This window comes from Merops nubicus, unplaced genomic scaffold (genome assembly GCF_000691845.1).
Source record: "Merops nubicus isolate BGI_N331 unplaced genomic scaffold, ASM69184v1 scaffold13639, whole genome shotgun sequence".
NCBI lineage: Eukaryota > Metazoa > Chordata > Aves > Coraciiformes > Meropidae > Merops > Merops nubicus.
Window position 1 is genome coordinate 57,820 of NW_008630272.1, and position 19,848 is coordinate 77,667.

The 19,848-nt window shown below is 37.9% G+C and overlaps 1 protein-coding gene across 2 annotated transcripts in view; it reads left to right on the plus strand.

The window, feature by feature from the left end:
• Positions 1–7,022, plus strand: part of AGTPBP1 (ATP/GTP binding protein 1) — a 52,104-nt gene extending 45,082 nt beyond the window's left edge. For both annotated transcript variants that reach the window (XM_008947238.1, XM_008947239.1), the window contains exon 25: positions 6,670–7,022. In XM_008947238.1, the coding sequence (XP_008945486.1) occupies positions 6,670–6,847 (178 nt within the window). In that variant the 3' untranslated portion in view covers positions 6,848–7,022. The remainder of the gene's footprint in view (positions 1–6,669) is intronic.
• The last annotated feature ends 12,826 nt before the right edge of the window (positions 7,023–19,848 follow it).

The following is a 19,848-nucleotide window of genomic DNA, read 5'->3' on the forward strand; positions in this document are numbered from 1 at the left end:
AGAAGGCTGCAATTAATTTACATAGATATGATGAGTACCAGCTTCTAGTGACACCTCTAATAAGGCTTAGCAAGCTCTTTAGCTCTCCTTTTCCCACTTCACAGTTGGATGGTAATGAAATATAGAGAAGCCCGTGGCTAATATTTCTAGGTGCTCTTACAGCTGAAGCACAGGGAGTTGGGCTTCCTAGGTGTATGAGACCTCACTGCTGTTTGCAGGAAAGGCTTGCTTGGTAAGGTTTTCTTTTTTCCTGTGAGTAAGGATCTGGCTACTTTTCTGTGCAGGAGAGGTCCCAGTCTTTGTAACTAACAGGAGATAGATTTTCATGTAATTTTCTATTTTGTAGTGCTTTAGAAAACAGATTTTTATTAACACCTCTTGAAACCTGTATGCCCAATCTATGGCATATGTTGTCTGTCTGTTGTTTGATTCAATCCCTGTATCCAAGGTGCTGAAGTGTGTTTCTAGACGTAATATTAAAAATACATAATAGTTGAGTTACCTGTTTATTAGATTCTATTCACGCGAGTGCTGGAAATACACAAAGAGCCTATTGAGAAAAATTTTTTTTAAGCTAATTTCTATTCCTGTTCAGAGGCAGTCATGGGTCAGAAGACAGTCACACAGTTCCTTGCTTTATATACTGAAACTTCCATTCCTATTTCTCTACTAAAATAAAAGTACTGCTTATCTTTCCTTAGACTTACATGAGTCATGGCACATTACATATCATTAGAGACGAATGAGAAGCTACCTACAGAAAATGCAAGTAAAAAATTAATGAAGAAATATGAAAGAGTAGCTTTTACGCAGCTATAATGTCCCTCGATTGTTAAAGTAGAGCAATGAATAAGATAATAGTTATTTTCTGTATATTTTGGATGTTTCTGATGTTACTTTTTACAAAAACACAATTGTAATCATTTAGAGGATCAGCAGGCAAGATTAAACATTCAAGTCTAGACAAAGAGAAATCTCTGGGGGTTTTTTTTGTGAGTGATTTTTGAGGGTTTCTCAAATTATTTTTGGTTTTGCTGGTTGTACTTAAATTGACCAAGTAACTATTAATATTAAAATATTTTTCCAGTGTTTCGTTACACATAGGCTCAATTTCCATGAGCTCATTTTGAACCATGTCTGAAACATATTTGACTTAAGAAAAATAAAGCAATAAGTAGATTTATTTCCCTCTGGCAGTGCACTTTAGCATTTTAAGTGATGAATTAAACACTTTTTTTTTTTTTATTATTTCAAACCCATTTGCCAATGTTTTGCCTTCAGTTCCAAATGGAAAATATTAGACTAAACGTAATACTGATCTTGTATTAAGAATTAGAGTCGTTACGCTGACAGGTTTGACAGGGTCTGTATGCAGTGAAACAAAAACACCTGACTGCAGTCATAATTGTTAGGACTTACTGGAATTATCCTTTGCACAATAACTTGACCTCTTTCTGGAAATTCTAGTAGTTTCATTGATTATTTTGAGGTTTGTTGGTGTGTTCTAGAACATGGTGTATTTTTGTTTGTTAATTTAATTATAGCAGAGAAGCAGACTGAGCTTTTGGGACCCAGCATGCCTAGAAAATGGTAGGAAAAGTAGACTGCCAAAAGAAGCTGTGGGAAAGAAAAAAGCTGATGCAAAATCCATTTCCTGCACTTTAGAGAAGACATCGGGCTGGAGCAAGGAGTGAGAGGTACATGCAGTGAGAGAGAACGTGTCCAACAGCTTGCAAAGGGTTTCTCTCTAGGCTGTGAGAAAGACACTAGATTTGTCCTCTTTTATTTCCTTCCCCTTTAATAACTCTTAAACTTCACCCAGACTTTTGCATGCTTCTAACCTCCTTCACCTGTTCTTTTTCCTTCTTACTCTCCTGCAGCAATTGAGGTCTTCATGGCCTTTCTTACAGTACCTTGGGAGTACAATCTAGTTGAAAAGAAGGCGTCTTATGCTGCAACTTTTGTCCTGTCTGTCCCTTTCAGACGGCTGGAAGAAAATGCTGTCAAGAATGAGACCCAGAATTTCATTGGTTCACCTGGTGTCTGTGCCCATTCACCAAGACAGCCCTTCCCTGGCCTAAGTCGAAGTGATTTGTTTAAACTCTGTGTAGACTAGAGCATCAGAGTACTGTTTGTCTTCTCTAAGGCAAAATAAGGAAACTAACAATTGGGGCTGGGGAACCCAAGCAGAAAAAAAAACCATGATGAACAGGTTATGTATCTTTTATACCATCTTTCAAGCTTTTCTTCCACTCCTGGTAGCATGATTCAAATACTAGTGACTGTTGAACCCAATTACTTTAATCCAGACCTACACAAAGTGTATTTCAGAGTGACAGCACAAAGTGTTGAGATTACTTTTCATTATGCTGTGAAGTGAAATTTTGTATCTGTAAAAGTGGGGATATTTGAATATAACACTTAAGTGGGATTTGGATACCCGTCTTCTTATGGTGTAGAAAAGAGTTGGACATGTTGTTATCCTCTTTAGCCTTGGAAATTCCCCTGAGGAAGTATCCTTACTACTTAGGAAAAGCACAAAGGTGAAGAGCTCCTGAAGGGAACGGCACGTGTAGCTTCACGTGTGATGTTGCCTACTGTGGCAGCATTGCTGATCCCTAGAAGGGGGAATATAGACCCTAAAAGGGAAATGAGAAGGAAGAGTACAGAGAAATGTTTCCTTTGTGGTCCTTCCTGTCTCTTTCTCCTCTAAAATATTCCCTCCCCTGGCAATGCAGTTTTAGAAGGAATTATTATTTCTTCAGACTTTTCTCTCCTGTTCCCAAGTAGATGCAATTCTATAGTTTGGTAGGGAATATTTTGTAATTTTTTCTTCCAAACTTTTAGAATCTATACACTTTTCCTGTAGTAGAGGGGAAAAAAATACTTAGAAAACTGCTGTTATCCATGGGGTTGACACTGGTAGTGGCTGTGTCTGGCTTGTAGTGGAGTCATATGGATAATGAAAAATCCAAGTACATCTTTTGAGGAACAAATAAAATTTTAGTTTGAAAAAAAATATACCATGTTAGTGAATAAGTTTATTTTTAAAATGTGTTTGGAGTATTAATGTGGTTTAGAAAAAAAGTTGTCCCTTCCTGAATTCAGCATATTCAATGCAAAGTGATGTAGAAAAAAACCTTTTTCAAATGAATGGGAAGTTCTTAAAGTTGATCATAAACTTGAAGACCGTGCTATTCTATCAGTTTTATTAATAAGGTATTTAGAAGTTTATCTTTTTACCCATAAAATGTTAAAATCTGCAAAACTTCAGATTTTCATATAGTGTTACGTGAACTCTTCTAACTGCCATGACTTCAGAGAAAATACAGAGATCATGGCATCCCTTACACTATAGAACTGTAGTTGTGTGATACAGAGCCTGTGCTAAGCAGAGAAAAATAATGGTTTCCTTATAAAAGGAAAAATGGGAGGTGTAGAGGAAGAGGGATTATTGAGCAAGTTAATTAGAAACAGCCCAAGGGAAAAGTTAGGAAATTAAAACCCATAGAATCAGCATGACGGCAGCTAAAAATATATTGTCACAAGTAATGCCGAGGGTGGGGAGCAGCAGGGAGGCAAATAAAGAATTTGATTAAACAGCAAGAAATTTTTTCAGGTGTTTTGATTTCTATGTTTCTTGTGACCCAGCCTCAGAAAAATGGTGGTGTATTCGTTACATTTTGCAGATTCATACTAAGATTTAGAGTAAAGATTGGTGGAAAGCTAAATATTCAAGGTTAACATTTCTTACTTCAGAATAAAACATGCCATGGTAAAAAACAAGGGGTGTACAACACAGGTTTTTCCTTTGAGAGATAAGATTTCTTATATTAATTATTCTATTATTATTTAATATTAAATATTTATTGTCATATTAATTACAATATTTATTTTCAGTAATAAATGAGTAAGAAGTCATGGTGCATTGTCCTGGATGACAGCAGAAAGCTAGAGATGAGGCAGATTTCAGACACAGCTTCTATGTTAAAGGATTATGTTGCTTTGAAAATAGAAACTATTCATCTATTCTAATGGTCCTTTTCTTAAACACAGGAAGTAATTTATAGTATTGATTTTTATTTTATTGGAAGGGAAATGTCAGTCAAAAGCATCCTTCAGTTTCAGATGACAATTTTGAACGTACAAAATGTTAGAGCAAATGTCTAACCTGTTACATCAGACACACTGACTTTAAAGATTGTGCACAGTGGTTGAATTTCTAGAAGTTAAGGGCATGTCTATATGCTTACACATAGATGAATAAGTAGAATAAATTTATACAAATACAACAAAAATATATATTGATTACATATAGCTATGTGGTTTTCAACACAATATAAACTGGGACATATTCTATGAAATGACAAGCCACCTTGAAGAGGTGAACTGTGTGGCTTGCTTGTGCCCACTTGTGTGTTTTTTCCTTAAAATATCCGTTGGTGGTTACTTTTTTTTAAACTGCATCAACTATGTGAGTTTCATTTCCAAATAAAAAACTCATTAAAAAGAGCAGCTAGATTTTTTTTTTTTTTTTTTTTAAGAGCTTTACTTTTCTGTATTGTAGTTCACTAACATGATTTTTTGGACATGCCTATGGTAGTGCATTGACATCCCATTGTCAGTAGTGAACAAAATATTTGTCATTGACATAGCTCACTGGACTTTTCTGTTTCAGTGTTCAGAATTATGAGTTAATACTAGGCCAACATTCAGATTTACTGGCTCCATTTCCTGTGAATTGAAATGCACAGTCTATACTTCAATTGCAGTGTGGAGTCCTTGGATAGAAAAGTTAAAAAAATCAGTATCTGTGTTAAGTGATTAGAAGCAGAAGTTGCAAAAAAAGAGCTGTGTACTTGTCTCTGATGGGATACATTTTGTGAAGTTCCCTTCATTTTGTTCTTTTAAACAAATGAAACATTTAAACTTTTTTGTCCCCTAACGTTTTTTCCCTTAGAAGTAGTGTTGGTAGGTAGTGACTTCTGAGAAAAGAAAGCATGACAGAAGAAAAACACAGAAAAATTGTATTCCTTTCCTGGTTCTACCACAGGTTCTCCAGGCAAAGCATGTGTCCTTATAGTATGTTGGATTCTGCACTTACAAAATGAAAGCAAGATCTTAGCTTTTTTTCCCCTCCTTGCTCTGTCTCTCCTAAATGGAAACAATTTGATTTTAAATATCCAGTTCATGGACAAACATAGTGTGTTGTTGCCCTAGTTACAGTTTAAATAATCCTTAAAAGTATTCAGTTTTGTGGAGCATTCCTTATTGCATGGCCTAATTAAGTACAAGCTTGTTTATTGAACCATGATACAGATTATTTTAAATATAAACCCAAACATCATGACTGAATCACATTTTTTATAGTTTATTTTGTTACTGATTTAGGCCTTCAGTCTGTTGTTTTCTAAGCTAGAACTAACGGGTTTTTTCTCATTTGTTCTCCCAATACTGGAATTAACTCTCAACAGTACACAGCATTACAGTGTAGCATGTCACTGAGGCTTGTAAGTAGAGGAATAATGCTGTAAAATTTATTTATATTGAGTAAGGGCTGCAATGCAGGCTTCACATGGTCTCCTTAAGCTCCTAAAAGACCTTTAGAAAAAAGCAGTGATTAATCCTTTTAATTATAAAGCCACAGACAAGCTAGGCTGTTGAGTGCCTTAAGGAAAGATTCATTAAAATTGATATGCAAACATTTCTACAAGTACCCTCTGATCTTTCTTAATAATAACATTCTTACTGTTTTGTTTGAGTTCTGTATGGCTTGATTATTAGGTAAAATGCACTACAAAACCCTCTTAGAACTTCACCTGAATATAAAATTACTTATGAAATATTTAGGAATACTTAGTGCTTTTAAGCAGAAAGCTTTTTATGTCCCAAGGGAGCTTAATAAAGCTGGGTCTGGAGAAAACTTTTTTTTTTTTTTCTCTCTATCCTATGTAGGTGGGAAGATCAGGAAGTTGTATTATAACCTTTCTCCAGTTAACACTAAAGGTGTTAATTCTTTTCTTCTTCAAGGCTGTTAGTTAAGACTATAGACCATTCTGTGGGCAGTGGCTAAATTCCTTAAATCCACTGCCCTGAGTTGCAAGGCTTAATAGGGAAGTTCTAACTGCATGCAAGTATGTGAGGACCTGATATGAGTCAAGTGTTTCACATGGGAACTTGACCTTAGTTGTAGGTGCAAATGTGACTCCCTGTTTTATCTCCAATACATACAATATAATTGTTCACAATGTTTTTCAGTAAAATGTGTGTTTTAATAAAATACAAAGATTTTCCAATTGAATTTTTAGACTCTCGTCTGGCTTTTAGTTTTTTTTATACCTTATAGCAACTACTGTTTCATTATGCAGTTATTCTTCTGCAGCAACTTCTGATACTGATATAATTGTATGAAAGTGTAATTCTATAATGTGTAGCTAATTTATCATGGCACAGTTATATAATGAGTTCTATTTATCTCAGTAATTAGTTCAGGGTCTTAGAAATGTGGGCTTAGCTCCCAGTTGTTTTATGTGCAACTGAAAAGTCAATACTACTTCAGGTAAACGACTCCTTTCCTGAGGTAAATTTTGGTCAGGACAGGGACAGGGAATGGTCTGAATGTACTGTTTCACGTAAAGCTTTTAACATGAAACTTCTTGTTCATTGTAGCCCCACTACCTATGTTTTGGATGAAGATGAGCCTCGTTTCCTGGAAGAAGTTGATTACAGCGCAGAGAGTAATGATGATCAAGACACTGAATTAGCTGAGAATGTGGGTGATTATGAGGCAACTAACCAGGAAGATGGACTTTTAGATTCAGATTCAGCAAGGATACTCCTTTCTTGAACCATCTTTGCAGCAAGTAATAAGAAGTAAAGTATCCTGGAATTTCATAGTCAAATACTTCCTTATTCTTGTCTACCAAGGGGATATGCTTAAGGAAACACAAATAATTAGGGCTTGCCTAGCTCAAGGACAATAAATATTTCTGTTTCCTTACAAAATGGCTTTTTTTTTTTTTTTTTGAGGTCTGTGTTCTCTTTTAGCACTAAATAGATACATTTATTTACCAATTCGTTGTCTACTAAATGGCACCGCATGGCATTTTGTGTCCTTAAACCTTGTCTTCAGAAAAATGGATTATAATTAGTGGTGTGTCAGAGTATAGAAACTAATTCTTTGTGGTACGGTTCTTTGAGTTGCTTCCTGAAAAGTACATATGTACAGATTTTCTAAGTTAATTTCTGTATGTATATGCGCGTGTGTATACTGAGGTTATTTTTCAACATTATTTCAAAGATACCTGACTATGTTTGAAGTAATGTATTGCCTGCTCTGGAACTATTCCATAATTATTAAATTAAAAATGAAGAAGTGATGCATGAATTGTTGCACTTGTTTCTTGCTTCTCAGGGTGATATGGTTTTGCCACAGTACTAGGTGAAAGTGCACAATGTCTATTCACATTTCAGGAATTTTGCAAGGTGACCAATGCAGCCTGTGCTTACAAGAACTATACACTTGTATAAAACAAAATGTGTATGGGTTAATATGAAGAGAGTTTTTTTAAGTGTACACATGACACGTGAACTGTATGTCTATTCAGCTACTCAGTTGCTCAGTTTTTCCTCTTGAGTATGCACATAGTTCATTTTACTGGGGATATATACTCAATTCAACTGCCTTAAGAGAGGGAGGGTGTGTTTTGGTTTAAACATCTTTTGCCTGGTGTCAACCCAGTGTTAACCCTGCTCTGAGAAGGAAATTGAACTGTAACTTCCTGAGGTGTTTTACGGCCTGAATAATTATCCTGTGATTCTGTGTGCTTCGTGTTTAAAGTCAAGCTGTCAGATAAGGGATTTACACTTCATCTTCTCTTGTCATCCACTAATTCCTATTGTCTCTTGCCTCTGCTTAGAATAAGATTTAATAGAGAAATGAAGCTGTGCCCTGTTGTTGACAGAACTGACATGTTTTGCAGTGAAAAATATTTTTCAAAAATTATTTTTATTTGATGTGACCCAATTGTGGCATCTATTTTCTGCTGCATGTGCAAGGGCTATAAGAGCATGAAGAGTAATACTTCTAAGTTACACTGTTGTCATCAATTTATAACCTGCTGTATGTTTACTGTTGCAAATAAAGCTGTTTGGGAAGGGTGCCTTTGGTAGAAAGATTAAAAAAAAAAATAAAAATTGAAGGTAATTAACTGTATTAATGATTCTCAGTCAGGTGATGGATTTTCATCAGGATCTGCTGTTTCAAATGCATCATTTTGTGTGGTGATGCCTGTCCATACCATCCTGATTCTGAAACTTGGGACAGGTTTTAGATCCCTTGTGATATGTTACTCTGTTTTAGTTTAAAGGTTTACTTTTATATTAATGATCATGCAGTTTTGAGGTACAAGGGTATAAAGGAAGTGTTTACATTGTTGTCCCTTTTTAAGTTTCTCTCTAGTGAAAACTATCATTCCTTGCGTCCTATAAACTACAGACTGTAAATAAGAAAATTTGTTTAACACTCTGTTGAAGAGGAGCCCTTTGCATTGAAAATGTAGAGGAATTTGTGAATCTGACAAACAAGAGGACTAACTTTGCCACAGATTTTGAACTATCTTGAAGTCAGACCAGTGAGAGCAGTGCAGAGTACTCAGTGCTATGTCAGTCTTACGCAGGTTATCTGAAAAAACAGATTTCCATCCTTAAGGACTCATACTTCGGTACCTTACATAAATAATTCTGACTTAAATTTCAGGGGATGCAGGGTGCCACATGTTAGTTAACCCCACTGTACATTTCTCCTTAGTTTTCATATGAATTGATTTTAATTCTGGAATGCTATTTTCATTCTACAGACAAGACTAGAAATGTACTTCATCCATTTAGAAAGAATTGTGATGTCTGCTACAGCTTTTAAGTCTGTGCAAAGACGGACCTACAAATGACTTATGTAATGACTCAGGATAACAGGCACTTTCCTAAAACAATGTTGTGTGTGTACATTAGATTTTAATGCACTTATATACTAGATTAGATGTATCTAAGTGAGACGCCAGTCCGGCAGTTGTGGATCTGACCTTCTATCAGTGCAGTTCCACTGCAAGAGTGAAACTTTGCCCTTATTGTACACAGTTTTGGAAACGCAAAGCCTGTGTTGGCTTTTACACATTTTGCAGCACTTCTTAATGCTGCTTCTGAAAGGCAGAGCCTCCGTTCGTGCTCCCAGGGATGCCGGTTTATGGGAAGAACTGCTTCAGAGGTAGCTGCTTCACAATGTTTAACCCTTATCTGCTGCATGTTGTCGTTGTTGCAGTGGTGGTGGAAGACACATGATGGTATCTACTTTTGTCTGTTTTGGTAGGAAGTCTGCTATTTAGCTGAAAACAGAATAGCTGAGGCTTGAGCACACACTCCACTCTATTACTATGGCATTCACTCTGAATACATGGGCAGAATGGATAGGAAAGAATGGCAGCTTCTTGAACTGTCATAAATCAGTCATCTAGTGTGGCGTGTTCCACACAATTGACTTTACTTCATGCATTGGCATTCCAATGTGTTTCTGGTTTTAAATTATGCTCTTCACTATATGCATGGCTGATTATGTAGAGGACAAGAAGATATTCTAACAACCTTTTCCAGTAATAACAACAAATAAGATTATAAACAATAATTACATCTGTGTTATTTGCTGTCTGGTTTCTAAATAATTGCTGGATGATTAATTACTTTATTCCCTTTCCAGGTATAATTCAAGTTGCAGTACTAATTTTGGTGTTTTCCCTTCACTGGTGACATTCCTGGTGTAATGTAGCTTACAGCTAAGACTGCAAGTTGTGCCAAAATCTGGCCTCGTTTTTTTTAGCGGTGGATTGCTTTATCAGCTTGACTTAACAGGGAGAACTGGTTTGAATCTTAAATAAGACTGCAGTTGCAGTGAACACTCTTCACAAAACACAGAAATTCAAGGATTCAGATAGTTTCTGTTGTAATGCTATGATAGATATAATCATTGCAGTGTTATTATGCATGCCCCAAATAACAACACTTAGTAATAAAAATGCATAATAAAGAATTAATTACAATCAATTTGCTTCCCTATTATTGGTTAGTAATGCTGAAAATATTTCTTATAGCATTTGTGGCAATGTGCCTACCTATAAGACTTGAGGTGTGCTTAGAATTTCGAAAAGGATATTTCCTCTGTCAAGCTGAAGTCAGTGTGCTGCAGGCTCAAGAGTACCATTTGCATACTAATAGACTGAATTGTAACTTTCTTAAAAAGCTTAATACTAGTCAATGTGTATAAAACCTGAAGAGTCTGGATGAACCACAACAAAGGCCTTTGTGAAGCACACAGAGGAAGGAGGTCTTCTGCTGAGACTATTTCCCTTCTACACAGCTAACAGACTTTGATCTAGGAAAGGCACAAGTTTATTCCTCAATAATTCATGCCTTGACAATTCAACTCAGACTTCAGTTGAGGACTAAGTTATTTTTACTATTTGTTTTTGCAGTAGCAGTTTTAAGATTTGAGACAATTTTTCTGAGGGAAGGCTTAGGATAAAAGCAGATCCAGTCGTATGGAGCTGTCTGAAAAGAGCAAGTGGTTAACTAGGAATCATCATCAATATCACTTTTGTACTTAAGTTACTTAACTCAGTCTGTTGTGTTAAGCTGAACAACTTTCTTCACAAACTCTGTTGTCCAAATCGTTGCAGAGTGTAGAAGAGTCACAGTGACTTTTAAATTAGTTTAAGGATATCTTTCTTTGATCTTAATTTTTCTAAGGTCATCAGGCCGGAAAGCATTTGAGACATGACCCTACATCTTGTTTGCTTAAATTAACTGTAGATTGCTTTGAGAGAAGGGGTTAAAAATATGGAACGCTAAACAGCTTTGAAACCTAGTAAAGAATACATTATCTTAAATTATGAACAGCCTGGCTATTTTTAATAGAAGATAATTTTGTTTAGTCCCTGTAAAATTTCATAACTATGAAACACCCTTAATTCTTCTGTTATTAGAAAAAGCTAGGTGCAATTTTTTTTTTTTTTTTAAGTATAATACTGTTAGTGCAACTTTTGAAGCAGTTCAAAAAGATTCGTCATGGAAAAACAGCAAAAAAGGAAGCACACCATAGAATTTGTTGATCCAAATTTTGTGGTTACGAAATGCCAACCAGCTGCAGCTTTTTGCTGTCTATGCAGCATCTCTTGCCATGAGATGTTTGTGCTTAGTGTTTGTGCTCTTCTTTTTTGGAATGGGGTTATTCAGCATGTATCATTTTTCACCGTAGATTGAAAGAATACATACTTAAACTAGTGGCATCACATAGAGCTACTGTACATTTTCACTGACCTGAGTGCTAAACAATGAAAGAACCTGAGTAACAAAATTACACAGTAGTAATTACATACATGAAACATTGCTGTTAACATGGAGTTAACAGGAGATTGGATAAGGACCTGGGATACAACTCTTCTTTGCACTGTCCCTTGAGACTTACAAAGGCAAGCTAATAAATGTACAAAGGGATCACCACAATTTAGTACAGACTAAGAACTTTTTTTCCAAGCATCAGACCACCCTTACCTACCTTTTGTCCTACTCTAAAATGCAAGGTCTAGATTTGCATGTCTTCTGAATAGCTCTGTTCCTCAAATATTTTTTCTTTTTCTCCCCTGCCTGGCCCTGAATGGGAAGGTCCATGGCCCAGGGTGAGCTGAGACAGGGGCTTAGCTTGGACAGAACAAGTCTTGCTTCCCCTCAGGCTTGAAAATGAAAGAAAGTTTGTCTGCCTTGCAGGGAAATGGGGAAGGCAATACAAGCTGAAACCAAAACCCAGGTCACCCAGCCCACGGTTTATTTACAGCTTGCATTCTTCTCATGTTTACCCCTAGCACCTGAAACAGCTCTGTGAGGCTACTGGCTTTGGGATTTGAACTGCTGTGCACTGGGGTGGTCTTTCATCACTTGATTGGCTGCAGACTGCTCTCCTTAGCGAGTCTTACTGAGGCTTTTGGGGTTATATCAGAACTGCTGTCTTCCCTGGCTAATTATTAAGGCAACATAAACTACTCTCAGATGGCAGCATTGCATTTGTGCTCACACTGTTCCCAAATAAAAATTAGCATGAAAATATTTCGGCATAAACAAGACACAAAGCACAGAGTAATCAAGACAGATTATCTTTAGTATTTTATATAGTATATTGTGCCATATTTACATTAATCTTATTAGTGATACAAGCAGTCCAGCTGACCCCACAGACTAAAATGGCTCAGTTGTACATTTTGTGAACAGAGACTGGAATGAGGTGTCTCACACAAACCCTCAGCCAACAGTCTGCCTTAATACTTGGCTTTGATCCAGCATCCCACTTAATTTAATTTAGTACAATACACTGCCAAATGAAAAGTCCTAAACTGGGTCAAACAGTATTCCAAAATAATGTCTGCCTGTTTTTTTTTGTTTTGTGAAGACTGTTGCAAAATTTGCAGATTCTCCACAACAGGCATCCTGCTGTTACAGCTCATGTATAATCACAAAAGGGACAAGTTCAATTTATACAGACCTTGTGCTGGTGTACACTTGTACATTAGTTCAGTTTGGTCTACCTCTGCTCTAGGTTATTTTGCTCTTCTAAAGCATCCAGCCTGGTCAGGCTAGCCCTTTAGTTTAAGTGATTAGCCAGTGACATCTCCCTCTTCCTTTGGGTTTGACCTCACTGTTGACAAAACCCTTCTGTTATGAATAACATCAGTCATGATTGCTTATCAAACATACACCTTGACTGCATTCCAGAATGAAAGAAGGAGCCCCAGATCATCTGTTTAAACACAATAGTTCATTACTCAGTACATTAGGTACTTGTTCCTTTTTTCCAAAGACTTAACATGTAGAATAGAAGTAGACTACGCTTCAGAAGCACAATTTTTCAGATATGTGAGTGAACTCAGGAACCTCTTTATGGTAAGCACTTGGGCCCAAATTTTAATAAGGAAGTAGAACAAATCTAATGTACTCAAGCAGAGGTAGCTCCTGGTTAGGTAATTCTATAAGGAAGCTGAGTCACTTGGTGTCCCTCTCACACAGCTTCCTGTGTTGAGGAGAAAATGCTGTCATTCATGGCAGAGGAAGGACTCTTCACCTTAACATTGTTCACCTGGCTGCATATGCCTCGCAGACATTAAGAGATTTGTTGGCAGATTTTCCTTTGCTTTGGAGCTGTGCTCTGTGGTATGGGGAAAGGGAGAGAAGGTTAAGATGCAGCTTGCCAGTTGTAAGGGTCACATAGGCTCAGTGCTTAAAAGTGACCACCCTCATCTGTAACTAGTACACCAGGGCAAGGTGGCTATGGGCAAAGCACCTATTGGCAGTTGAAAGAAAATGGAATATGGACACAGGAAATACTTCCTTTATTTCTAGTCTTTGGACAGCAGAGGCAAACAGGGCCCGAGGAACTCCTTGGCTGCCTGTGTAACTCTCTTTTCACAATCCCTTCTGTGAGCTTCCCGCAGCACCACGGAGAGAGCTGGCTGGGTGCTGGAAGCCCTGGTGGACCACCACTGCCTGACCTGGGGCCAGGATACTGGCACAGTTGTGAGAGCATCCCTACGGTGATATGAAAGGTAATGCTGGAGGCAGGAGCAGGGTTGTTGAGGTGGGATTGTTGGTGGGTCAAAGATTCAAGAAAGAGTACATCAGCTTAGAAACCTTGGGGGAAAACCACAGGGCAATTTGGCTGCAGTCAGTGGGCTAAGCCACTGGTGCCAGTTTATGGGCAGCAGGTGCCTCTCTGTGGGGCTGAGCATCCCACAGGAGCCCACCTTGCCTGTGGGACCAATGCCTGCCTGGCCCTCAGCCTTGTATGTGTGGTCAGCACACTAACACTTTGCCTACCATCTTACTAAATCCCAGCTGCCTTCCGTCTATGCCAGCAAATGACTAATTGCCTTTACGTTGTGTATGTCCTGCTTGCAGTGTCTCTTTGCACACAGAATAAGATATGTGAACAAAAGGACCCAAGAGAAAGGTCGTAGAATCATAGAATGGTTTGGCTCAGAAGAGACATTAAAAATCACTTATTTCCAATTCCCCTGCCATGGGCAGGGACACCTCCCACTAGACCACGTTGCACAAGGTTGCATCCAACCTGCTCTTGAACACATCCCATGGTGGAGCATCCACAGCTTCTATGGGCAACCTGTTCCAGTGTCTCACCACCCTCACAGTGAAGACCTTCTTCCTTACATCTAATCTAAATCTACCCTCTTCCAGTTTGAAGCCATTACCCCTTGTCCTATCATTTCAAGCCCTTGTAAAAAGTCGCTCCCCAGCTTTCTTTTAGGTCCCCTTCAGGCACTGTTAGGCTGCAATAAAGTCTCTGTGGAGCCTTCTCCAGGGTGAACAACCCCAAATCTCATACCCTGTCATTGTAGGAGAGGTGTTCCAGCCCTCTAATCACTGTCATGACCCTCTTCTAGACCTGCTCCAACAGGTCTATGTCCTTCTTATGCTGGGGGCTCCAGAGCTGGATGTAGTACTCCAGGTGGGGTCTCACAAAAGTGGATTAGAGGGGGAGAATCACCTCCCTTGACCCACTGCCCATGCTTCTTTTGATGCAGTCCAGTTGGCTTTTTGCACTGTGCTTGCACATTGTTGGCTCATGTTGAGCCACTGTAACATGTCATATCTTACTAATCAACCCACATGGGTGAATCATATAAAATTTGGGCTTTTCAGGAACAGAGCTGCCAGTCTGCAGAAGCAAGATCCTTAGGAATATGAGTCGTGAGCAGGAGGGTCAGGGTTCCCAAGTACTTGCATATTTCTAGGTTAAAACTTGCATGTTCTATTTCTACCATTCTGCCTCCCATATTCATACAGATCTGTAATTATTGCCACCTGTATCATTAAAATCTAAGTCTCAGAGAACAATTTTGTATACAAAAATGCAACATAAGCACTCCCTTAAGACTCAAAAATCACCACCTTAGAAACAGGATCCGTCTACAAAGTTATCCTTGTTAAATTTAGTGATTTAGATCCCAATGATTTATGTTCACCTCTATCAGGTGCTCAGGTAAGTGGGATAATATAAGTGGAGTAATTTCACAAAGCTTTAGAAGTATTTGTCAAATTTGAGGGTGGAAAGACTGTGCCCCAGACCACAGTCTTCTGTTCAGGAAGCCTTATTTGTTGATTGAGCTCTAGGGTTTGCAGGAAGGTACATTTAAGCCCAGTGTTTCTGCTGGAGGCTGAGTTACTCTCAGGAAATTTGGAAAGGCATTTCCTCATTCCCAGCTGAAAGGCTCTACATGTTCCTAAGTGCTAAGGCTGTTAACAATGCCAAAAGAGGAAGAGGAAAGGTTAAGGTACTGCAAATTAAGGATATGGCAAAGGGGTTTCAAACAGCTTAAAAGTACTTATTTTCAGTTCGTCAAGAAAAAAAATAAAAGGGAGAGGGGGACATGACACAGTTTAGGCACAACTAATTCACTATTATTTCTGTAGTCACTAAAGCTCTGAATTTATAAAATTCAGGTTCTCAATTCATTGTTATGTTTCCTACAAAATACCATGTCCCAGTTCAACACTACAGCTATGTATAGCATGAACCCAAGTCCATTCTTTCTTCTTCTTTCTAGTGATGTCTTCTAAAGCTTCATTCATAATGCAAGTCAATACTGTGAAAGAAACGCAGCAATTTCCAGCCCAAGGTTTGTAAATTAGGAAAGCCAATTATATTACATCATATAAGGATATAAAATATCGATCGCTATAATAAAAGCTATGATGACTGGTAGTACACTTAGAATGCATTGTCCAATAGTATTACATATGTAGATGATTCACATCTCTACATGATGCCAGTTATTAGAATAATCCCTTGAGAAAGCTTGTACAGAAGTGGAAAAGCAGTCCATATGGCATTCAGCAGTGTAGCATGTTTCCAGGCTGCAAGACTGTTCTGAGGAGAAGCTGTATCTTATTTTTACACAGGGTTCCTGCTTATGTATCTTAAATTTTGTTATTTTCACTATACACATCTGGCTGCCGGTTAGTGTCTTACAACCAAATAAACAGGAGAAGACTGCATGCCATAGCTGTGGAAGTGGTAGAGGATGCAAATGCCACTCTTTGTTTGTGGGCAGGAGCCTTTCCAGGCAGCCCTATCAGTGGCAGCTAAAGGTTGTATTTATACTGTGTTTCCCTGGTGACTGCTCTCCTTCAATGAGTGCCTCTAATGAGGCAGGCCTTGGCCTGGAAGTGGAGAAGGAGATGCCCTTCAATAGATATTGACCATGAGATACTACCAGGAATCATTAAAGTAACGTTCTCCTGTACCTCCTTCCTCTGGTTTGTTTTAATTTATGCTGCTGTCTTTTATTTATTGAATAGTGGATGATTAACCTATGGACAAGATGATACTAGAGCTACCTGTATCATAGAAAAAACATCCAGTATGTTTTCATATGCTGGCACAATTCCCAGGTTAACAATTTTCTTTCATCACAGACTTGACATAGGACCTAGAAAGGGTTTGTAACCTCATCTTTGTCAACAGCCAGTGTTGACAGCTCTAGGAGAGATAGGAGGAGCCATTTATTGGCTAATCTAGCCCTTAGCAGCCATAGGTTGTTTAAAGTCCTGCACAAAAGAGAGGTTGTTGTCTCTTTTACTAACTAGAAATACCCATTGTGTGCAGATGTCACTATTTTCAACACCATTTAATATCTTCACTTAAATGAAGTTCTGTGACAGTTTTATCTCTGCGAAAGTCTTGTGCTACAGTGTTCCTGTCATACTGATTACTCCCTGTTTGCTGTGTTTCAGATCATAGCAGGCCACAGTCCACATCTTGTATTGCTAGGTGGAAAGGGCTACAGTCACAAGCCAGTGAAACTCCAGGATGCCTGTGAAGACTTAATAGTTGTACTAATGATGCTATTAAACTGTCATTGTGAATTCAAAGTTAACAGGTAGGGATCTAAGCAGGCAAAAATGAAAGAACTGGAGAGAAGCACTTGAACAGTCTAAGCTCCAAGCTCGCAGCAATGCTGTCCTGGAAAGAGATGACTGCTAACACCAGAAATCTGTACTGCTTCCCTTTCTTCCTTTTTATTTTATTTAAATGCTGAGAAGTTTTGCAAGCTTCCTGTTCCTGGGAAATCTGAAGGATCTGCTTGATTCCATTTTTTGTAACTTCTGCAACAGTGGCATGAGAACATGCAATGAATTTTCAAAACAGCTGATTTTGAGTCTACTTTTAAATCTAATTCATATGATTCATTTGCAAATTAGCAGACACTTTATAGGTTTTCAGAAAAAAAAAACGCACCATTACATTTTACTGTCATTAATGCTGCTTAAAGGGAATCAAGCAGCTCCTGTCTCAGGCTGGTCAGTGGTGGCTGAGAGCAGTATCTGTAGTTCAGCCCTGAATTAGACTCTGAGAACTAATGAACTCTGAGGAAACTTATGAAGTTCTTAATCACTGCTGATGGTTAGCAGGAAAAAAATTGTATTTTCTAGTTTTAGTGTGTCTGGCTATTGATAGTGGATCTCACTTCGTTTTTGCTTGCTTACAGTTCAGAAATCATTGCAAGTAAGTCATGCTTCAATCTTTTCTATGTTAAAGCAAGTTAAAGCAGGGCTGCAGCCTGTTTTCCTGTAAAGCCTCTGCCTCAGCTTGGATTCATTCTCACAGCTTTTTCTGAGTGGTCCCTGGGTCATCAGATCCCGTTCAGCGGTTTTCACCAGGGACCACATGGTAGGCCTGCACTGTACCCACAGATTGCAAGATGCTGCAGGCAGCAGCATACCAGTTTTCATGCTTCTGCTTGGCCTTCTGGCCATGCACCCAGGTATGTCACGGTCTCTGAGCTTAGGCTTCAGATACCTGCCTTCAGTCTAAACTCTGTTAATGGCACAATAACTGCCTATGTTATTGTTCTCCAAAACTATGGTTACAATTCCAGAACAGGTTTTTTTTTTCATTTATTTTTCAGATATCTGGCCTTCAACTTCCATGCAGAAAAACCTGTGAGCTCAGCTAATCTTGCTGTTTACTCTGTGTTCAGCAGGTAAGCACTCTCATTTTGGAGAATATGCTCTCTATTATTCTTGCAAGAAGTAGAGACTTATATGCAGGTTTTTAATTTAGATAAAACTTAAAAAAATCACTAAGCATAATTTTCCATTTCAAAATATGCCTGTTTAAAATTCAGTGTAAACTTATGACAATCTAAATTTAAGCAGATTGTAGAAGCAATTAAAAAATTGACTCAAATCTATTTTAATATTTAATGCCTATGAGCTCTATAGGCTAGTGATATGTAAAAGAGTTAGTATAAGTGAGCCCAGTGTAGGTAGGAAAGACTCCTCCACAGTGACCGTGGGAGGTGTGTGGAAAATGAAGGACAGATCAATCCCCAGAAAAGCCTCTGTTGTTGATGCCAGCCTGAAGATCTAGATCTGGTGTCCACTGATGTTTCTGCTTCATGGAAGGTCCCTACTCCTGGCTTCTCAGCAGCTGCTGAGTGACAGTTTCTGAATACCTGTCTTGAGATCACTAAAAGCACTTGCTGAAACTAGTGGAAGCTGGTTCTGAATATATGAAGTGGAGTATAATGCTTCACATCTCTCATAGGGCACTAAGCATTTGTAGTTATTTTGCAGTTTCTCAACACTCCAGGTACCAGTGGAAAAAATGGAAGAAAACACTCACTTTCTTACTTAAACATTTTCATTTTGCTAAATAGAAATACAATGGTGACCATCACTGTATTTTAAAAAATCCATTTCTAAAAGCTTTGCAAAAAACTTAAGTATTTTGGTTTCAGAATACTTTGAATTTTGAATATTTTGAGGTTAATAGGGCAGGAGATCCTGCGCTGAGCAAGAAGGATGAAGCAGTATATTGGATAGTCACTCACTGAGGATACAGACAGTCTTTCCTGTAGTGAACAAGGCACAAATGCAAGAAAAAGAAAAGTTTCTTCCCAAAAATTGCATTGTAATTTATAAGCAGATAGGGGCTGAATGGAAGCTGTACAGGTTACTTTGGAGATCTTAAACACAGTTTTATTACTACATTAATGCAATTTTATATGGAGCGTACCATCAGGTCTTTCACTGCACTTCAGCAACTGGCAAATGCTGTTACAAACTCATCATCTTCAAATGTTTTCATCAGGTTATACCTGTTAAAAAAGAAAAAAAAAATCTGACAAGACCTTCTTCATCTTTGTGTTAACATACGCAGAGCACGTAGACAATTTGACAGAGTAAATGTAAAATATTGTTAATTTATTTACATAATAAAAAAGCTCAGTGTTCCCTAAAATATCCCCATGCAAGAATTCAACCACTTGTTTTTATCCTGTACTTATTTTCAAAGGATAGTATACAAAGTAATTATATTTAAAGGGGAACAAAAATTAGTAATTTCCCAAAAGCAGACCTACCTCCAGTGTTAAATTCCTCATTTGCTCTGAACTTAAACTGATTTTATTTTAAAGGATATTATATGGGTTGTTACTGATGTTCTTGTTTGCTCTTTATGTCAAAGCAAAAAGGGATAATTGCCGTGTTTTTTTCCCCAGAGTTGGAAGATACAAAGTTCCAGAAAACAGAAGGAGGACTGCAAACCTGAAGCTTGTTTTTGGTTATTTGACATCATAACTGAGGTTATGAAAGATCATGTAGATCTCTTGAAGGTCACAAAAGGTAAAATGAAAAGTAACTCAGGACCTCATTAACCTAGAAATGGACCACAGAAAGAACTAAGCTCGGGATACTTCTAATGTGAACATGCAGAATGAAATATTTACATTC